Genomic DNA, 15,935 nt, shown 5'->3' on the forward strand with positions numbered 1-15,935 from the left:
AAGAATAAACTTATCCAAAGAGGAGAAGACCCACAGTCTGAAAACTATAAAACATTGATGAAGGAAACTGAAGATGATACAACGAAATGGAAAGATGTCCCGTGTTCATGGACTGGAAACATTAATATTGTTAAAATGCCCATACTACCCAAAAGCAATCTACAGATTTAATGTACCTCATGGCATTTTTCACAGAACTAGATAAAATAACCCTAAAATTTATATAACACCACAAAAGACCTCAAATAGCCAAAGCGATCTTGAGAAAAAAGAAGCTGGAGATGTTGAGCTCCCTGACTTCAGATTCTACTAAAAATCTAAAGTAATCACAACAGTGTAATACTGGCACAAAAGCAGACACTTAACTCAAGGGAAAATAGAGAACCCAGAAATAAACCCATGCACTTATGGTCAACTAATCTACAACACAAAAGGGAAGAATACACAATGGAGGAAAGACAGCATCTTCAATAAGTAATGCTGGGAAAACTGGACAGCTGCTATATGTAAAAGAATGAAATTAGAACATTTTTCTCACACCATATACAAAAATAAACTCAAAATGGATAAATACCTAAATGTTAAGACCTGAAATCATAAAAACTCCTAGCAGAAAACAGGCAGAACATTCTGACATAAACTGTAGCAATATTTTTTTGGATCTGTCTCCTAAGGCAAAGGAAACAAAAGGAAAGTAAACTAATGGGACCTCATCAAACTTAAAAGCTTTTACACAACAAAGGAAACCATCCCTGTGCTATACAGTATAATCTTGTTTAGCACGGGGAAATATATACAAGATCTTGTGGTAGCTCACAGCAAAAAAAAACTGTGACAATGAATATATGTATGTTCATGTATAACTGAAAAATTGTGCTCTACACTGGAATTTGACACAACATTGTAAAATTTCTATAACTCAATAAAAAAAGTTAAAAAAAAAAAGACACATGCACCCCAATGTTCACAGCAGCACTATTTACAATAGCCAAGACATGGAAATAACACAAATGCCCACTGACAGATGACTGGATAAAGAAGTTGTGGTATATTTATATAATGAAATACTACTCAGCCATACAAAGAATAGAATAATGCTATTTGCAGCAATATGGATGGACCTGGAGATCATCGTTCTAAGGGAAGTACGCCAGAAAGAGAAAGAAAAATACTGTATGATGTCACTCATATGTGGAATCTAAAAAAAAGACAAGTGAATTTATTTACAAACCAGAAACAGACTCATAAACGTAGAAAACGAACTTATGGTTAGCAGGAGGAGAAGGGGGTGGGAAGGGATAAATTGCGAGTTCAAGATTTGTAGGTACTCAGTACTACACATATAAGATAGATAAGCAGCAAGTTTCCATTGTATGGCACAGGGAACTATATTTAATATCTTGTACTAGCCTATAATGAAAAAGAATACAAAAACAAAAAAGTGATTATGTTTAATACACTTAAAATATACGGGGGAAAAAAAAAGAAACTATTGACAAAAATGAAAAGACAACCTACAGAATGGGAGAAAGCATTTGCAAGTCATATGACAGAGGTTAACAACTAAAACATATAAACAGCTCATATAACTCAATATAAAAAGAACCATTCTGATTAAAAAGTGGGCAGAAGACCTGAACAGACATTTTTCCAAAAAAGATACACAGATGGCCAAAAGGCACATAAAAAGATGCTCAACATCACTAATTATCAGAGAAATGCAAATCAAAACCCTAAAAAGGTATCACCTCACACCTGTCAAAATGGTTAAAAATAACAAATGCTGGTGAGGATGCAGAGAAAAGGGAACTCTTGTGCACTGTTGGTGGGAATGTAAATTGGTGCAGCTACTATGGAAAACAGTATGGAGGTTCCTCAAAAAACTAAAAATAGAACTATTATATGATCCAGCAACTCCACTCCTGGGTATATATCCTAAGAAAACAAAAAACATTAACTCTAAAGATAACAGGAGCATTATGTACAATAGCCAAGATATGGAAGCAACAGAATGAATAAAGATGTGGTGTATATATACATATGATGGAGTATTATTCAACCATAAAAAGAATGAAATTTTGCTGTTTGAAACAACATGGATGGACCTGGAAGGTATATGCTGAGTGAAATAAGTCAGACAGAGAAACACAAATACTGTAAGTAATCACTTACACGTGGAATCTAAAAAAATTAAATGAATGAATATAACAAAACAGAAACAGACTCACAGATAGAGAGAACAAACCAGTGGTTACCGGCAAGAGAAGGAAGCAGGGAGAGGCAAAACAGGAAAAAGTGTAGCAGGTTAAAAGGTACAAACTACTATGTATAAAATAAATGTTGTAAGAATTTATTGTATGCCACAGGAAGATAGCCAGTATTTTACAATAACTTACAAAAATATAAAAGCACTATGCTGTACTCCTGAAACAAATACTGTACATCCACTATACTTCAATAAAAAAAAAATACAGCCATCATGTCATAGATCATTCATTCTTATGGGAGGCAGGACATAGAGCTAAACAAGTAAAAGAGTGAATGGTTCTAAGTGCCACATAGAGAAATTAAAGTACATAGTGTACTAAGAAGGGACTTGGTTACTTTTTTTACTTGATCAACAGAAAATAACTTCTCTTAGGTAGACATTTTTAAGAAGAGATATTCACCAGCCAGGTGAAGATTAGGGAAACAGACAGCACCACTGACAGAGGGAACAGCTAGTACAAAGCTCCTAATATGAAATGAGCTTGGTGTGTCTGGGGAGAAAAAAGGCCACTGTAGCATGAATGGACAAGGGAGAAGAGTGGTATAAAGTCAGGAAGGTGGACATGAGCAAAACCCAGGGCTTTACAAACCACAAGAAGAAGTTTGGATTTTGTTCTATATGTGATGAGAGGCCAACAGAGTGTTCTACACTGAGGAGTAACAGAGTCTGATTTATGTCACAGACCACGCTGGCTGCACTGTGGTGAAGGAACGCTGGGACAATATTTGGGAACTGTTTCAGTGGCCTAGGTGAGATGATGGTGTCCTGGATGAGGACGGTGGCAGTGAAAAGGAGAGAACTAGATGGATGATAGATATGTTCCGGAGACAGAGGTGACAGAGCTTGGTGATTGACTGTATCTTAGAGGTGACAGAGAGAACTGAAGGAGTTCCTCATGAGACAAATTGACAATATAGCTTTTTAAAAAACTGACGTATAGTCAGTTTACAATGTTGTGTCAATTTCTGGTGTACAGCATAACGTTCCAGTCATACACATACATACATAAATTTGGTGGGAAGGGATAAATTGGGAGTTCAAGATTTGCAGATACTAACCACTATGTATAAAATGGATAAACAACAAGTTTCTTCTGTACAGCACAGGGAATTATATTCAATATTTTGTAGTAACCTATAATGCAAAAGAATATGAATACAATATAGCTTTTAAAAACAGAAACTTACCTCTTTCATGAACTGTTCAAACTCTTCATCCAGCTCTTCTTTGGAATAATGCGCCATTATCAATAATTTTCATTACCCAAAGTAAACATTCCAAGGTATTTACGCTGGAAACACTAAATGACAAGAGAAAAGAAACAGCCTTTAAGGAAATTCATCACATCATAAAAACTACGAGGCATAAACTTTAGACATTTCTCCTTTGATTTAGCTCATATGCACAATTATTGACCAGTGTTTTGGACAAGAAGTTTCTAATACATTAATAAAACCAATTTGGAAACGCAGCTTTCACAGTTTGCCTTGTACTTAGGGTTTAGAATTACACCTTTATCCTTAACATCCAATTGTTAAAGTGGCCGCCACAATATTTCCTAAATCAAGCATATCTGTGGTGTGTGTGCGTGTGGTATTTTAACATCCCTTACACAAACAAGGAATCTTTTAAAAATTATAAACTAGCAAATCCAAAAGACCATTCCCCTTTTGCAAAGGATAGTACTTGTGCAGCCTTGTCATTCATCTAGTTATTTATCAATCTACACTAACAGTTTTCCCAATAGACTGGTTCCTGATTTGGAGACGTTTCCAGGCACAAACAAATTTCTGTATTAATTTTAGTAAATTAAAAGACTCTGAATCTACCTAAAAGACAGTTAATGGGATATACACACAACAGAACGAATTATGCTTCTTTGGGGGCGAGGGAAGGCCAACAAAAACTATGCAGTGGTGACTTGCAACAAAAACCTCTCCTGTCTCCCTAAGGAATCAAACTTCGGCTCTGCCCCGGCTTCCGGACTTTAATTCCCTGAGGCAGCTCAAACCCTCGCTCGCTTCCGCAGAGGCGGGAGGTGTGGAGACCTGCACAGTAACACCTCCTCCCCCTCACCTGCGTTTCTGTTCAGTCCTGGGTGAGGGCGGTAAAGGTCTTGACCGCAAATTCTGGGTCAAAGGCTGATCCCAAGCAAAGGGTCCCCAGCCCCAGGAAGCGCGGGTTCTGGAGTCTGCGGGAGGACAAAAGCGCATCCGCAGCGGAGCGGGGCGGCGACGGGGAGTGACCCGAAACTAAAGCCGCGAGGAGTGGGTCTGAGGACAGTCGCGGCCCTGCAGTCCGGAGCGGGAAGCGAGCATCCACACCTCGCCTACCTTTGCCTCTGAATCCCGCGCTTTCCCGGAAGGTCTAAGGAGGGCCTGGGGGTTGCCGGGGTAACGGGCTTCAGCCGCCGCGCTCCGGAGTCACATGACCCAAGCTGGTCACGTGGCTCGCGGCCGCCGAGGGGCGGCGGTTAGTGTCTCTTCGCCTCTCCGGGCGCAGTTGGAGTGGTCGCCGCCTCCCAGGATAACCTGGCGGGCAGGAGCGGTCACTGTTGCACCTGTGGAGGCTATGCCGCCTCCTTCTCTGCGATCCTGGGAGTAGCGAATGGACGGCAGGGTCGCGACAGCCGGAAGAGGCGTGATGGGTTCGGTGCGCCGGCCCGTGGCTTCCTGGGAAATGTAGTTTAGCTACGCTAGTCTTTGTATTTCCGCGCTTCTCATCCCTGCTTATCTTTTTCCCAACCTTCCCCTCTGTGTGTCGTTTCAGCCTTCTGCTTTCTAAGGGGAAGCCTGGAAAAAAATAACTTATTGAGTGATTTCCAGTTTGTACTTTACATCTGAAAGAAACTCAAACCTGTGAGAAAAGAACTCTGTTACCAGCATATGGGACTCTGTTTCACCCTTAGCCGACAAGAAATGGAAAATACACAGACACACCCCAAGCCCTACTATCTCAGAGCATCTCTCTGGTTTCCCGCTACCTGTCCTTTCCCTCCATTCTACAGTGGCATCTTACAATTATTTTCTTGGATTTTTATTTTATTTTTGCCATTGCTTCCTCCAAAAAAATAAGAACACAATGCACTTTGGAGTTTCAGAGGACAGCATTTAGGATACTGAAAGGAAAATCAGTAGCAGTTGAATGTATCGCTACCAGCAGACATAGTTAAGGACCTTATCACGTCCATCCTCAACTTTTCATTCAGCAAGTAGCTATTGCAGTACAAATGTGTACATGCCAGGAACTGTGCCGTATGATAAAGATGTGAAAAATAATGGAGCTTTTTTAAACCTACTATTTACTGAACACTTAAGTTGCGAGGAGCTGTACACACATTACTTCACTTAACCCTTACAATCTACAAGAGAGTTCAATGAAATTTATAAACTTTTTCCAATATGTGCTAAATGGGCTAGGACAGTCATAATCCCTGCCCCAGTAAAGTGTTTGGTCTTAGTGGAGCAGATAGATAAGTGATCTGACAATTGCAATTCTGTATGACAACAGCTACTGTAGGAGAGGTACCATGTGGCTGAAAGACGTTGGAGGCCACCTCAACCCCTGGGAGGATGGAGAAAGCTTCCTAGAGGAAACAAAGGCTAAATTTGACCTAAAGCACCTAAAGGATGAGGCAGCAAAGGTTGATGAAGAGAAACCGGCCACTTTCAGTGAGAAAAACCCAAAGTTGCACAATGTCTCTGTTATCCCCCCATATTACAGACAGATAAAGTGAAGCACAGAAATTAAGTAACTTGCTCAAAGTCATGGTGGCTGAACCAGAATTCAAAGCTTGTTTTCACTTCCTTGCTTATCCAACTTCCATTCTCTCATCCTCCCAGTGGTCTTTTGTCAATACTCTGAACTCTTGAACAACAGGGGTTGAACTGTGAAGGTCTATATATACACAGATTTTTCCCCAGTAAATACATGGTGAGCAGATTCCTAACATCAGCTGTCACAATGGAAAGTCCAGTCTCTTCACCCAATATCTAGCTTTATTTAATTTGAGCAGACCCAGATACCATTGGCTAAAATGGAGGGTGAGTGCCCGTGAGAAAGGACTCTTTAATGACATAAGAATAATTATAAACATTCTACCTACCCTTCTACAAAGGGCCTTATGAGAAAACTGTACCAAACACTTATTGGACTTAAATGATGCCCAGATAAATAAAAAGGTCTTCAGGAGGCCCAGGCAGTTGTGCAAGTTTCCTGGAATCTCAGGCCATGTGAACCAGCAGATCTGATGGTAGCTAGAAATAGCTGTGCTGATTAAAGAGAAAAATATCTGGCCTGGTTCACATGTGGGTTAGGGTGGCATACTGATGGCAGCCATAAGTGAACAGTTGTCACACTACAGCTGCACTCAGAGCTCGCCCTAAAGGAACGCATCCCTAAAGGGACATCCTCCCAGTGGGAAGAGCTCCAAACAGAACAATTCATACATTACATTATATGGAGGCAGAAGTGGCCTGAGCTATGGAGATAGATAGATAGATAGATAGATAGATAGATAGATAGATAGATATATCCATCCTGAACTTTTCATTCAGCAAGTATTTATTGCAATAGAAATGTGTATGTGCCAGAAACTTTGCCCTATGATAAAGATGTGAAAAATAACAGAGATTTTTTTTAAGCTACTATTTATTGAGCACTTAAGTTGATAGGAACTGTACATGCATTACTTCACTTAACCCTGACAATCTACAAGAGAATTCAACACACACACACACACACACACACACACACACATACATACATATACACCACTGGGAAATAACAAATGACTTGGCTTTTTGTCAGGTGCCTTGATAAAGCAAGATTTAAAAAAAAACAGAGACAAGGAAATCTGGGGAAAGAGGCAAGTGGATGGATCTCTGGGGGCAGATATATAGCATGCAGACCATTGTCTCGTGTTAGTGCCCACCAAAGAGCACTCTCTGAATAGAAGGTACCTGACAACCATGTGGACAGCTTAGTTTGTTCTGCGAATGTGAATTATACTCTATCCATAACCTTTAGAGACCTCACTGTTTGGACAATTGACCCATGAACAGATATGACACCATGCAGATCTAGACCCTGCTCCTTTCTGAGTGCCCAGCTTGTCAACAGTAGAGCCTGGTCCTGAGTCTGTGATATATTATCCCTCAAGGAGACCAGCCAGCCATTTGCTGTCAGATTAACTTTATTGGATCCCTTCCACTCTAGAGATGGCAACAGTTCATCCCTGCTAGAATTTAAACCTACAATGGTAATGCATTTTAATTCTCTGCCAGCAAAGCCTCCACCAGCACCATGAATTTGGGGCTTACAAAATGCCTTATTCACTGGCATGGCATGGCATGGCATGACTAAGGGGTGCAGAGGCTCTAATGCATCAGCAACCACTTTGTGCATCACTTAACATCCTCTCGGCCCTGCAGTGACCTACTGAGGTCACTGCTTCTACTACCAGTTCTCACAGACTTTGACCAACTTCCCTGGAAGTCTTCTGACAAGAAGTGCAGGATGCAGAATGCCCATTGAGCTGCCATACTCATGCAGCCTACAAGTGGTTATGTGGTGGTCAAAGTCCAGGGGCCACTAAATCCATGGGCGATGGAAGCCCATGGAAAAATCCTTCTCCTTTTTTACTTCCTGGCTTTCACTGAGGCCTCTCGGAAGGCCTGTGGAATCCAGCACAGGTCGGCCATGGTCATTGTGATAACATATCCATACTTCAGCTTTTCCTTCTTCCCTGTTTTCACCACTTGTTCATTATTCCTACTCTATGGGTCACATTCCCAGATAAATTCCCTGTGAGGAGGCCTTTTTGGGAGGAATTCATGTCAAGACAGTAGTCTTATTAACTAAGTTGAAGTAATGAATTCAAATAATTCAGATCTTAATATACAATTTTGCTGCCTTATTCATATGTACAGGATTTAGGAAAAATGATGGTTTTGTAAATTAAAATAATTGTTTCAACTTAGCCAAACTTTATTCAATTTCCATTTGAAAGCTAGTAGTTGCAGGAGTAAGTTGTTATATCAATAAAATGTTCATTTTACTGTATGTAATGTGCACACATACACTTTGAGATTTATACACTGTGAATAAGAGGGAATTCTTATGCTTCGAAGTAGTATGAAATTGTCCAGCACTCTTTCTACATTGTTGATGTAGATTGTAATGATACATTCTATCATTACATTCTGAAGGTGAATAAATATGAAAAGAAGGGACAGGATCTTCAGTAACAAGGTAAATGGAATTTGTGGCATTATTTCTGTTGATATTTGTAATGTCAATTTACATTTCCACCATCAGAGGTCATGAAAGAAAAATGGTGAAAAGAAAATTTGAGCTTTGTTGAAAAAGCTGAAGTTTGAAATCTGAACTGTAACATTCTTGAGAGGCTTTTTACAAAGGAAAAGCCACAATCTACTTAATGTCACTTGTTAAGGAAGAAAAATAATTTTTAATAATAAAATTAACTGATAGATTACAAAAACATGAGGTTCTTATTTGACTTTGGTGCTTTCAAATTTTAGTTTAAGAATAAAATTGTAAATATGAAATGTTGATAACTACTTGTCTTGGGATATACAATATTTAATTTCAGCTGGATTGAATAATTGACAAAAATTATCCCACTTATTAAAAAAGAAAGGAAATAAATACAATTAATACTTAGAAATATTTAGGAATACACTTCTTTGTGAAAATAATATCCACTTCATAAAGCATAATAAAGTGTGTCTCAAAGTTTTCATTTGAGAAACTGACAATGCAAAGTGTATCAAATATCTTATTGATAATAAATTTTAATTTAAGTGTCTACTATTGATATATATTTTGTTATTGGTAGCATGTGTTGATTTAAAACCTTTCTTGCTCTAAGTAAATGATTAGAAATACAAAAAGAACAATAAGTTAAGATAATCATTTGGGTTATAAAAAACACAGAAGTTGTCAGTTGTCATGGCCCTTTTTTGGGGGTAACAATAATATTAAAAACCTTATAAAATGATTGTTAGTATTTTTGCATTAGCATAGTTTTACATGTTTTCAAAAATTCTGTAACATATGAAATAAATGAGTCACAAAAAGACAAATACTGTGTGGATTTACTTGTATGAGGTATCTGGAGTAGACAGAGTCATAGAGACAGAAAGGAAAATGGTGGGTCTGTGCATTATTTACTGGGTATGGGATTTCAGTTTTGCAAGATTTGAAAAGAGTTCTGAAGATTCTACAACAATGTACTTGTTCTTAACATTGCTAATCTGTACACCTAAAATGGTTAAGATAGTGAATTTTATGTTATGAGTATTTTACCACTATTTTTTTAAATGGGAGATAAAAAATACTGTGCATATAAATTGACATCAGACAATCAAAATCCTGGTAGGGGGAAATTGTATTTGACTTACACAAGAAATTTAGATTAAAATGTGACACCATCTACCCAAGATTCCTCATTGATCCAACAAGTGTAACAAAAGAATCCACACCATATTGTCATGAGGAATAAATGAATTAAAACATTTAAAACTGCTCATCGGTGACTGTACATCACAATGCTCAATACACATTAGCGATATGTTTTTTGTGAAGCACGTCATATGCTATATGTGGTAAACAACGGTTTAATACCTATTATTATCAGCTTTTTTTTTTTTGAGTAAAGGTAGATTTGTTTAGAGATACATCAAAAGGCAAGAGAAAGGCCACGGGGTGTGGTGGTTGGGTGCTTATATTAGCATAAAAGTAGGTACACACTCCATAGACAGAGTGCGGGCAGTCTCCGAAGGTGGAGAGAGAGGGGACTGCGGCCAGGAGGCGCTGTGTTGCCAGTTTTTATGGGCTCAGTGGCTTCATATGCTAAAAAGTGGAAGGACCAGTCTAACTAGCCTGGGGAAGGGGCCGGGATTCCCAGGAAGTTGTCCATTTCCCACTCTTTGTTTGACCTTTTGTGGCTAGCCTTGGGGCTGCCTTGGTGCCTGTGAGCATGTTATTTACAATGCTATTGTATTACAATGGTTGTATAATGTCAATGTCTACTAGAAGTCAGGTCTCCCACCATCTTGAGCCTCAAGGCCTACTAGGGGTTGAATCTTTAGCCATTCTGGTGTTAATTGCTGTGTTATTCTTTGAATGGCTGTGCCCTGCCCTCTTCCTATCTCATTCCCCACTCAGAGATTTTACTCCCATAATCTTATGGGGTTGCAGAGGGGCGATAGTCTGTCTTCTGAAACTACTTCTGGCCTGAGAAGGGACGTTGACCCTGCCTATCAGGGAGTAAAAATCTCTGAATGTCTAATCTAGGGGCCCCAGGGACAGGCTTGCCGTTTGTTTTTGCATCAGAGGACGGCATGGGCTGGAAACCTCACATTGCCATCCTCTGATGTGGAACTGTTGTAACCCACTGTTTCCACTGACTTTTGATGAATCTTTTTAAAGATGAAGTACCTTTGTAATAGCAGTTTTAACAGTCCATAATGACAAAAGACTTAAAAGGCATGGTTAAACATCTGTAATCAATAAACAGAATTGTTTGTCATTACTAGAATTACGACTGATTATATTTAACTTAACATACCAAATAATCCTAGTTAACATAATATCTAAGATGCCTCAGGTTTCCTTTAAAGCATCTCAAAGTTAGCTGGAGCTACAAAGAACTTTTAGAACTTGTTAAATACTTAAAATCCTGATTATACATGAAATTTTTTAGTATTTCTTTTTTATGAAACTCTTTTACTGAAAACATCTTACTTTCCCACTATATATTAAAACACTATTTTAGGAGCTTTAATTACATATATTATAATTTTAACTCTTGAAAACCTTAAATCTCTGGCAAAAACCGAGAAGCAAGCAACTGTTAACAGGTTGTCATAGCACTGTGTCCTGACTGTAAACTTATGTTTTAGTTTTTTGCTCCTAAGGCAGAGGTAGATAAACTTAGACCTGCCCAGCAATTAATGTTTTAATATTTTATAAATGACACAGATAATCAGCGAACTTTTTAACTTAGTTTCAAGTTTTAAGTACCAACATTTGGAGAGAGAATTTTAGATAGATATTTCCAAAATAAAACTCCTATAAAGTTTACCCCAAATCTCTTACTTTGTTTACTTTTTTGAAAGTTGTTTTACATTGAGTTTTTTTATTGCTGGTAAATTTATAACAGACATGATAAAGTCTTACTTGCCCTCTAGTAAGCCTAGGCACAACGGAAGTGTTGTACTTGACATTGATGTCTCCAAAGACATGTGTATATTAATTAAACCAACAGACCTAAGCTAGCTTCAATACCAATACCAGTACTGAATATTTTTTAGATAACGTGACCCTGAAATTTATTTTAGCCAATTTCTCTATGTTTGAGTATTTATATAAGTACTTAATTTCCTTTAAGCTAATCAAAGAGATCTTTTACCATTTAATTTTGCCAATACGATACACCTATTACATACAAACCAGACACCTTATAGCTTTTATTTTAAAATTTTAGTCATGAATCAGATACAACAAAGTAAAACCCATTGGCTACCAGAGGTTGGATTTAAACTGGGTTTTTGGCAAGTAGAACAAATCAAAGTTGCCCATCTAAATGGCTAAGCCTTTTTACTAATATTCATGAAAAGGAGAGAAAAATTTTACTTGTCCTTAGCAAATTAAGTTCCCAATTATTCATTCCCCCTTTTTTGAGATTTGCATTTTAAAAAGATGGTGAATCAGAGTTCCTGGAGAAGACACAGCAGAATATTTGTATCTCAAAGTCATAGGAAGGCAAGTTTCTCCTAGAAAGACTATGTTTCTTTAAGGCCAGAAAAAAAATCTTTTTTCAATACTTGTCTCTTAAGATAAATACATAGGGGAGGTTTGGGGAGTAGCAGAAGGATTGATGGGCTTTGTATCATTTTTGGAGTCACACCTCTGGTTCTGTAAAGACTAGATTTATAAGACAGAGACAATTTTGTTTTTCCTCATTTAGCTTAGGGGATTGGGAGGACAAGAATCCAGGGAAATCAGTCAGCACAGAGTAGGCGACTCCCTTATCTAATAAGAAGACAACTTTTTTACCTGCCACATCAAGGGTTACCCAAGGCTCCTCTGGTGAAATGACCAGGTGTCATTTGGGAGCCAGGGAGGGTCCCAGGCCCTGCCAGTCTTCAGTTATCTCAGCCATCATTGGTTTGAGAGCCCCAAGCCCCCTTCGGGACTGGGGGTGGCCCCACTTCCAGTGGCCTTTTTGTTTGTATATTGGGCAGGGTCCCAATGGACTTTCCCCATACATGGGGTATTTGTTTTTCCAGAGGCCCTCCTGGCTGCACTTAAAACAGGTCCCTTTTTGGTGAGACAGTGGCTCTGATCCAGGCATCCTGGATCCTGTCCTCACCATGGGTCTTTGTGGAGGGTAACCCTGAGGTGATGCAGGGATGAAGGCTGCTGCTAAGAACTGTGCCTTTCACTGTTGTCCCTGAATCCTTTTTGCCTCTTTAACCCTGTCTCTATTGTTAAGTACTTTAAACGTCAGATCCATGAGCTGATTCATGGTGATCTGGGGTCCCCAGCTGCCCAGAAGGGGCCTTAGGGTAGATAATTGGGAAGACTATCCCCCCTTAGAGTCAGGGGAGGTAAAAGCTCCTGGCTGTGGAACTTGGAGAAGTGGACCCATAAAGGGTCATCTAAAACACTGAGCTTCTGTTGGGGAGCCGCTTTGAAGGGGCATGAGCCAGGCATATCCGACAGGTGTTCCTTAGACCTGGGTCTTGGGGTAGGGGCAGAAACACTTGGACATACAGGACTTTCCCCCATTTACCTCCCCTTTTACAAAACAGGTCTAGCTGTAAGATGGCATTGTAATTTAATGACTTTTTTTTGGCCAGACCTCTTGGTCCCCTAGTTTGTATAGGGGCCATGCAGTATTACAGAGGAATATTAAGTTAACTTATTTACAAAACAGAAACAGACTTGCAGACATAGAAAACAAACTTATGGTTACCAGAGGGGAAAAGGGGGTGGGAAGGGATAAACTGGGAGTTATAGTTTTGCAGGTACTAACTACTGTATATAAACTAGACATACAGTTTTTCCTGTATAGCACAGAGAACTATATTCACTATCTGGTAGTAACTTACAATGAAAAAGAATATGAAAAGGAATATATGTATGTCTATGTATGACTGAAGCATTATACTGTACACCAGAAATTGACACCACATTGTAAACTGACTATACTTCAATTAAAAAAAAAGATTAAAAAAAAAGGAAAATTAACTCCTTTTTCCTCAAACTATCCTGTTTAAACATTTCCCAATTAATTAATGTGTATCCTAACAGGGAGTCCTTTGGAATACTTGTAGTTGTCCCCATCTTGGTTGGGATGTCCTTCCTGTGAGCCTGAGGTGGCCCCTTTGGACCAGTCAAGGAGTGAGGGCCAGTGGGAGAAGAGGTGACTAGAGTCCTAGGGCCTAAATCCCTTAGGGGGAAGGAGGAGACCTCGGTCCTGAGTTAACTAAGGCGATTATCTTCTTTGAAAGAAGGAGAAACAAAATAGCTTCAAAAGGTGGACATCTAGGACAAAACAGGAGTGCTATAGCCACAATACTTCCTAGACTAGAGATACTTCAGCCCACTAAGGGAGTGTCCACCTGCGACTCCCACTCAGTGGTGTAACGAAACTGCGACCTCAGGAGGGGTGCAAAGACCATGATGCGTGAAGGGAGTGCCCACCCGTGACTCCCACTCAGGTGTGCTTAGACCTTTGACCCCACCAAGGGGTGCTAGAATCCACGATTTGCAAGGGGAATGCCTGCCTGTGACTCCTGCCTGCGGATGCAATGAGACCATATCCCCCAAGGGTGCTTGGGGAGGGCCAAGACACAAACTTCTAAAGGGGAACACCTGGAGTCCTCTAATTTGGGCCCCCTTTTGCAGTTCTGGTGTCCTGGAACTGGACCAAGACTGTGTAGAGAAGAGGAATTGAGCTCAAGGAACCATGGGGGGAAGCTCATCCAGTCAGGTTGTCAGTTACTTGCCATGTGGTCTTAGTTTGGATGTCCGAGTGGTCGCCTTGGTGGATCTTCTCGAGTCTGAAGAGATAGAGCAATAGAGGAGAGAATGAGAAAAGATCAAAGGGAGAAAAACCTTGGGTTTGGTGGGCTGGTGGCTCCTTCACGGCTAGAGAGCTGGTCTCTGCCAGATCCTGCAGGCTGAGTCAGCCGCCACCTAAGGGCTACTTGAATCTGCATGGCGCTGGAGAAACCCCCCTGCCACCTTCCGAAGAGAGGGGAACCGTAGCCCAATTGGCGGATCAAGATTATGCCCTTTGAGCCCTTTTCTTTATGTAAATGCCTCACTTTGGGCACCAAAGAGATGATGCAGGAAAAATGGATGTGGGGCATGAGGAGGGCCCTGTCCCAGGCTTCGGTTGAACCCCTGGGACACGCCCCGCCAAGTGTGGGTCCTTGGCTTCGTGCAGGAAAGAATTCAAGAGCGAGCCACAGTTGAGTAAAAGTAGATTTATTTAGAGATACATCAAAAGGCAAGAGAAAGGTCATGAGGTGTGGGAGCTGTGTGCTCATATTAGAGTAAAAATAGGTACACACTCCATAGACAGAGTGCGGGCCGTCTCTGAAGAGGGAGAGAGAGGGAGTAGCCTATCAACACTACTAATTGTTCTGTTTTTCCATCTAGTGTATAAAAAGACACTTTTCGTATGTATCTTGGAAGCCCAGGGACGTCACAACCATCAAAAAGCCTTAAAAGTAATAAAAACAGAAGTCTTTATCTCACAGAAGAATTCATTTTTGTGGACTATTTGTTTAAACAGCCAAAACTTAGTCTTCACTAATGTCCATGCAGTTGTTCCTCCCCTCACTTCTGTCCTCTTTTTTGAGGTAGTTCTATCTTACTGGGTTCAATTGAGTTCCAGGAGCCTCCATTCTCTTTATAAGTGCAGCCTGCTTCTGTCTGAAATTGTTCTTGTTTTTGCATACAATGACCGTGGGTGTGTGGTGGTCAAGGAGGCCGATTAGCATCTGGAGCCTCAGAAATCTACACCCTAGATTTTGTTATTTTAATTCATGCTCCTTTCTTGATAAGAATCACTATTCTAAAGTCATTCCTTGGATTTTTCAAAAATTTTACTTTTAGATTTTTTGTTGCTCTCACTTGTTTATTTCTTTAGTAAATTTAAGGTCCATCAATTTTAACATAAAAACAGATTCTGCTACTTCTGTGAATACTGATGTGTTCTGTTAGTTGAGAAATATTTTATCTTGGTTTGTTTTAGGTTATAAAATCAATTTCAAGAGGAAAAATATAAATTAATATTTGATATGAAATGGGAGAAAACTTTATTTTCTTGAAGTCCTTCTTTGAAGACTCCTTTATCCAGAAAGTCAAAGCACACATGGCATTTTCTAGTCTCCACATAAATCTCACTGATGGGAAACAAGATTTCTTTGAAAGAAGAAGACAGTATAAAGAGACTGTTTCTACAATTCCACCAAAACTTTCACCAATGCTTCCAAAAACTTCCAAAAGGAATTTCAGCTCCCTCCCCTCCCTTGTTTGCCCTCTGCAGGATGTTTTAATGAGCAGTGAGCTGGTTCTCATGGTGAAAGACAAAGGAAGAAAAATCCTGAATAGCCTGCCATCT

The 15,935-nt window shown here is 39.7% G+C and overlaps 1 protein-coding gene and 1 long non-coding RNA gene across 5 annotated transcripts in view; both read right to left on the reverse strand.

The window, feature by feature from the left end:
- The window catches only part of CEP162 (centrosomal protein 162), a 74,813-nt gene extending 69,927 nt beyond the window's left edge, over positions 1-4,886 (reverse strand). Inside the window, exons 1-3 of one of the 4 annotated variants that reach the window (XM_032484539.1) lie at positions 4,603-4,885; positions 4,346-4,460; positions 3,457-3,569 (exon numbers count right to left, since the gene is read on the reverse strand). In XM_032484539.1, the coding sequence (XP_032340430.1) occupies positions 3,457-3,513 (57 nt within the window). In that variant the 5' untranslated portion in view covers positions 3,514-3,569; positions 4,346-4,460; positions 4,603-4,885. Of the gene's footprint in view, positions 1-3,456; positions 3,570-4,345 lie in introns of all 4 variants that reach the window. The other 3 variants (XM_032484541.1, XM_006175492.3, XM_032484540.1) reach the window with 3 other exon arrangements.
- Positions 4,887-9,908: 5,022 nt separating this feature from the next.
- On the reverse strand, positions 9,909-15,645 carry LOC116665289. The gene is made up of 3 exons (XR_004321825.1): positions 14,942-15,645; positions 10,344-10,346; positions 9,909-9,929 (listed from the first exon to the last, which is right to left on the reverse strand). It is a non-coding gene; the product is annotated as an uncharacterized LOC116665289 (long non-coding RNA).
- Positions 15,646-15,935: the final 290 nt, after the last annotated feature.

This window comes from Camelus ferus, chromosome 8, assembly GCF_009834535.1.
Source record: "Camelus ferus isolate YT-003-E chromosome 8, BCGSAC_Cfer_1.0, whole genome shotgun sequence".
Taxonomy (NCBI): Eukaryota; Metazoa; Chordata; class Mammalia; order Artiodactyla; family Camelidae; genus Camelus; species Camelus ferus.